Below are 6,000 nucleotides of genomic sequence, written 5' to 3'. Positions count from 1 at the left end.
CCCCCCCCCCCCCTTTCTCCTGTGTTGTTCCTCTTTTTCCATTCCTCCACCCCTCTCCGTTCTTCTGTTTTACTGTTTCTTCTTTCTTTCCATCCTTTGATTTCTGGTTTGGCCATACTAAAATATGTTTGCAATAACCCAGTAATAATATCACCAGATCAAATATAATGAAGCAACCCTTCTTAAGTGGTGATGGCGTGGTTTCCACTAACTCTGGGAAGAGGACTAATCTTTGTAATAATATAGGTTTTTAAATGTGTTTGTTGTTTAAGTAATTACAGATAAAGTTCACATAGTCCAGGCGTTCACAAATGTTATATTCTCTGGTTTATGGAAGGAAACATAATCACAGTTATTTTGGTCAGTATTAAAATCACGATTATTTAACACGATTTCTCGATGACTTTTGGAGAGATGTTGCAGTTACTGAAGTTAAACAAACAGTCAAACAGCTGAACAAATCCACAGTAAAACACCTTGAACTGTGACGTTTCCCTTCATACTTTTCCCATTTTTAGAATTTCGAAACTCAATTTAGAGTTGACGTGCTAAATGTATTGTGCATAATAATAGTTTTTCTTCATGACGTTGTTTTTGTGCCAGATGTGATTAATTGCACAGCCATAGTCTATGACTTACTTTGGAATCATGAATCACAACATGACCTCGCGTAAATATGCACGCCAACTTTCTTAAGCTAAGTGGCGTGTTACCTGTACGAATTTTGAGCTATCTGTGTGCATGTCTCCGCGGTATACAACGGGAATAAACCTACTCCCCACTTGGTGCGTTATCACGAGAAGGAAGCTACAATTGAGTTGAGTTAAAAAAGAACCCTGGACCAACCTCCCTGCGGGGATTTCACCCTTTCATACTACCCGCTACGGCGTAAATTCACACGCAAACGCAAGGTTATGTAATTCAATGAAGGCCAAACAGCGTTGATATACTGTTAGGTTTTAAGCCTCGAGTGACTCGCAGACACAGACTAGCTTTTCTCTGGCAAAAGGGGAAAAAACTCATCATTCAGCAGTCTTTTCCAATGCTCTCATCCCTGCTCTGCCGTTTTATTAAGTGGGTGTTAACAGAAAGTTGATTTACATAACGGGTGTTAGTACATCATATAATTTGCTTTACTATTGGTTGAGCTGTAGCTGGGTGTATTAAGCAAGTTTAAGTTTAACATAGTTCACTGAAGTTGATGCACGACACAATAGCTCCTTATCTTACTCTGCTCTCTTCTTCTTAATGTTTTTCTTCATTTCTTCATTTCAGTTACCAGATATACACACTAATAAACGAGTATGTGTCTTAATAACACGCCAATAATGGCATGCGGATTGTACATGCATACACACGCCATTTAAGTTTAAATTTAAAATTAAAGTTTTGCTATTTGCAATTTTTTCCGAGCTTTCTGGTAGGAAATAAACACAACACGTACAAGTAATCAAATATTTGATTACCCAAATAAATCCCATCATACTTCTAGACATCCATTTTATTAAAAAACAAGGAATCCTCAAAATATATATATATATATATATATATATATATATATATATGTGTATATATATTAATTAAAGTTAAACCAAAGTAATGCTCATAAAATAGTTAGTGGTGTGTGTGTGTGTGTGTGTGTGTGTGTGTGTGTGTGTGTGTGTGTGTGTGTGTGTGTGTGTGTGTGTGTGTGTGTGCTATGAGACAGACTGGCTCTATTCTGCTTCACAGGTGTGTTATTCTACATGATCAGTGTAGATTATCTCACATATTCCTGCTGCATGTTCTAAATTATATTCACTACTAAACTTTTGTAATAGTCTTCTTTGCGTAGTCCATTTAAATGGAGCCCAGATCTGCTTAACGCTGCTTACACACTGAACCCCCCTGACCACTGCTTGACCCACTCAACTCCTTTTTCTTTTTCTGCTTTGAGCAAACCCCCCCCCCCCCCCCCCCCACCCCTCCTCCCCCCTCTTCCTTCCCTCCCATACACATCAAAATCGGCCTGTTGTCACAAAACCGATGGGAACATGTTTTGATCAGCCTAATCAATTTGGCATCCTTGCTGTTAAATGAAAATTTAATAAAATGAAACCACTGCAAGAATCCCCTCAGATCTGCACCTTGTTAGTTTAACTAAAGTCTGATTCTCCTGTTGAAGGAACATTGGCTTTAGGTGTGACTGATGAAATGGGCCCTCTCCATCCTCCCACTGCCACCCTGTCTCCCACATTTTGTGATTGCTGTTTCCTCTGCTATGCAAATTAGGTGTGCATGGCTCTGACCAGAATGTTGCTTTTTAAAGTGTTTCTCAGGTCCAAGTACCTCATGCAAATACCAAATTGCACACATATCTGGAGTTGGAGTAACCTTCTCCTTCTCCATCCTTGATTCTGTCAGTCCCCTGTCTCCATGACTTCTCTTACAGTCTGTCTCTGTTGTTTTACATGTTAAAAAGTTCATTTGTGGTGTTAAAAGTGCCTCATCTCCCTTTTCATCAAAACCACCAACACCACCTATGCCACCACACTTTATCTCTTCTCCATCTCTGCCATCCTCTCTTTGGAAAAAACTGTATCTTTCACTCTGGCATCGTTCCTGTCCTTTCTATCCCCCTCCTTCCCATCCATAAATACATCCTCAATCCAACCCGACATTCCCCCTTTCCCTGTGGCACAAAACTGATTGAGGATGACTGGTTCTTTCCCGGCTGCTCCGATCCAGCACTGGCCACTCGGCAGCAGGAGCTGGAGGAGGAGCTGAGTCAAGCTCGGGGGCTCGGCCAACACAAGGCCAAGAAGCTGGCGTCTCCCGCCCAACGCAGCCTGCAGGTAGGTGGACGGGCGGACACTACCGTGGCTGAGCCGTGGTAATGCCAGCGGACTTTCAGACATTTAAAAAAATGCTTATACAGCGGCTGGAATAAGTTTACGCACCCAGGCTAAAGTTGATTAAACAGAGGAATAACTAAGCCATATTTTGGAAATTTAACTTAATTCAAAAAATGTAGGAAGATCCAACCTTTTTAAGAACCTTCGTGTGTGTGTGTGTGTGTGTGTGTGTGTGTGTGTGTGTGTGTGTGTGTGTGTGTGTGTGTGTGTGTGTGTGTGTGTGTGTGTGTGTGTGTGTGTATTTAACATAGGGGTGTGTATCCTTATGCTCCCTGTATTTTAAGGCAATGATAACATTATTTAAAAACATTATTCCTGCTTAGTGAAAGTGTGTGTGTGTGTGTGTGTGTGTGTGTGTGTTAATTTCAAAAGGGGACTTTATCAGGATGCATAGTATCCTGATTCATGGAATAACTGGCCTTTAATAATAAAAAGGCCGAATGTGCCTGCCTCTGGAAAACTCCACGAGATACTGAATGGCTTCACATTGCCTGTTTTTTTTTTGTTTTTTTTTGTTGAAAATGGCCTTTTTACTTTGTTGATAAGAGTTGAGAAGATCAATATCACTCTCACCTCGCCTATGTTGCTGTATTACATGTCACTGCCCTGCTTCACTTTAACTTAATCCCACTTGCAGGAGGACTTTGAGTTTGATGGACAGACCCCGTTCCTGGACCCGAGGAGCAACTCTGAGAGCACAAACCCGATGGAGGGGGAGAACATGGGAGGTTGGTGGCCCGAGCACAGTTCTCCTGATACAGGTGTGAGACCCGCTAGACAGTTCACACTGGCATGCACACGTTCATCCGCATCCTACTTTGGGAAGTTGTCTTTGGGTGGATATTGTGTTGTTTTCACCATAACACTCCAAACCTATTGTTAGAGTTGGATTGTGGTTGTTGTTGTTTTTTCCTTGTTTTTCATCTAACCTGCCAACATTGTGAATGTAAGACCTGGGTTTTCTATATTGGGGTATTGTGTTTAACATACTTTTGGGATCAGGTTCTTTAAGCTTGCCTTTGGGAGCTTTGGGAAAATCCAGAGATTGACTGAGAATGAGAATCATTCGTTGTTTTTTGTTTCCATCAGTTTACAGTATTTCATTTGGACATGTGCATGCTGGTTGAGCTGGCTAGTGTTTGTTGGGATCCACTGAATGCATTGAATTATTTTAAGAGCGTATAAATGTACATTAGGTGGCAAGATACGTCCGCTGTGGTAAGTTTTATTTTATTAATTTCTTTTGCATGTTTTTCTTCATTTTCACTCATCCTGTCTTGGTGACTTTTGAACTTCTTGTCCTGAAACCAAGAAATACATCAGCAGTTACCAAAGAAAGTGAAATAAAAACAAATATGGTAAAAAAAAAATAAAAAATCATAGCAGTATTTGTGTTTGAAAGGAAAGCTGACAGATGTATTTTTTGGTTGTTTGTGGCTAAACCTTGAACCCTGGAATTGAATTTCACACCTTGAATTTGATTAATAAATCTGCCATTGAATGTCTTCTAAAGGAACACACCGACTTTTTGGGACTTTAGCTTATTCCCCGTATCCCCCACAGTTGGATAAGTCCATACGTACCCTTATCATCTCCGTGCGTGTCGTAACTCGGTCTGACGCAACCACCGATGGTCTAGCTCAGCACAGATTCAATTCAATTTCAGTTCAATTTTATTTTTTGTATCAATTCATAACAAGAGTCTCTCGAGACCCTTTACAGATAGAGCAGGTCTAGACCACACTCCAGAGTTTACAAGGACCCAACAGTTCTAGTAGTTTCCTCCAGAGCAAGCAACAGGGCCACAGTGGCGATGAAAAACTTCCTTTTAGGCAGAAACCTGGGACAGACCCAGACCCAGACCCAGACCCAGGCTCTTAGTAGGCGGTGTCTGACGACCGGTTGGGGTCAGAATGAAGAGTGGCAATAACAGGCACAAAAAATAGTAGTTTGTAGTAGTTCTTTGTAGTAGTTCATGGCATAGCAGGGCAGTGTGGGGCATTACAAGGCGTAGCAGGGCGTACCAGGGCATCGCATATCCTGTCACATGAGACACAGCCATCTTCTTCCGTTGGCATATTCGGAACTACTCCCAGAAGGCAAAGCACTGCTACTTGGGCGGAGTGATTATTACTCCAACTCTGAGCGAACTCCAGGCGGACTCTCGGCTCATCAACAAGGTGCTTCTCAGGTGCTGCGAGCCAATCCCTCCGCCCAAGTAGCAGTGCTCCGGCCTCCGAGAATATAGGTCCCAGTATGTATACGCTTAGAAGATGGCTGTGTCTCATGTGTTATTTGTACAAGCTGTGTCTATAAAAATCACAACTTAGGTAAAAAGGAGCATGTTGGCGTTATTTTGTCACTTATTGGGAGCAGTAGGCTAGTTGGAGCCGCTTATCTACAGCATCTGTGCTAAGCTAAGCTAAGCTAACAGTGGGTGCACCAGACAGAGTTACGGATATGAGAAGGGTATGTATGAGCGTATTACTCATGGGGATACGGTGAATAAGCTAAAGGCCAAATAAGTCGCAGTGTTCCTTTAAGTTAAATTATCCCATAATCAAAGAAAGATGTAGTTTTTCCCACTGATTCACCTTTCCCAAAGTTTTTTCCTCTTCTTTTCGCCCAATACAGTACAACAGGGCTGTCACATTTTTAAGAAGGCTTTTAATCTTAAAAATCTGTGCATTTCATTAACAGTTCCTGGGAAAAAACAGCAGTATTACTAAGTGGATTACAAACATTTTCCTTTAAATAGAGGAACTCAGACTCTGTTGTAGTTAGTAGAGCTGCAACTAACGATTAGTTAGATAACAAAAATGACTGAAACTGTAATAGCTGACAGCTAATAGATTTTTTTTGCAGCTCTAATAGTTAGTTCCACCTCCCCTTAATGGCCTTTATGTGTGACTGGCTTGCATTTGACGATGTCACATCCCCATTAATTGTCCTTGCTGATGATTGCAGATGGTTTGCGGTCCGTTGTGGAGGAGCTGGAGCTGGAAAGGAACCAACTGCAGGAGCAGATCCTGAGCCTGGAGGAGCGCTGTCGGGATCTGGAGGATCGACAGCAGCTGCAGACCCGCATAGAGACGTTACAGGTAAC

General features: G+C 41.7%; 1 protein-coding gene across 4 annotated transcripts in view; it reads left to right on the top strand.

The window, feature by feature from the left end:
* si:ch211-220f16.2 (golgin subfamily B member 1) overlaps positions 1 to 6,000 on the top strand; it is a 44,278-nt gene that overhangs the window by 17,509 nt on the left and 20,769 nt on the right. The window contains exons 15-17 of one of the 4 annotated variants that reach the window (XM_034898151.1): positions 2,728 to 2,834; positions 3,532 to 3,622; positions 5,862 to 5,995. In XM_034898151.1, the coding sequence (XP_034754042.1) occupies positions 2,728 to 2,834; positions 3,532 to 3,622; positions 5,862 to 5,995 (332 nt within the window). Of the gene's footprint in view, positions 1 to 2,682; positions 2,835 to 3,531; positions 3,656 to 5,861; positions 5,996 to 6,000 lie in introns of all 4 variants that reach the window. The other 3 variants (XM_034898066.1, XM_034897983.1, XM_034897897.1) reach the window with 3 other exon arrangements.

Source organism: Etheostoma cragini, chromosome 1, assembly GCF_013103735.1.
Source record: "Etheostoma cragini isolate CJK2018 chromosome 1, CSU_Ecrag_1.0, whole genome shotgun sequence".
In the NCBI taxonomy this organism is placed as follows: domain Eukaryota; kingdom Metazoa; phylum Chordata; class Actinopteri; order Perciformes; family Percidae; genus Etheostoma; species Etheostoma cragini.
This window is presented reverse-complemented; position numbering and strand designations above follow the sequence as displayed.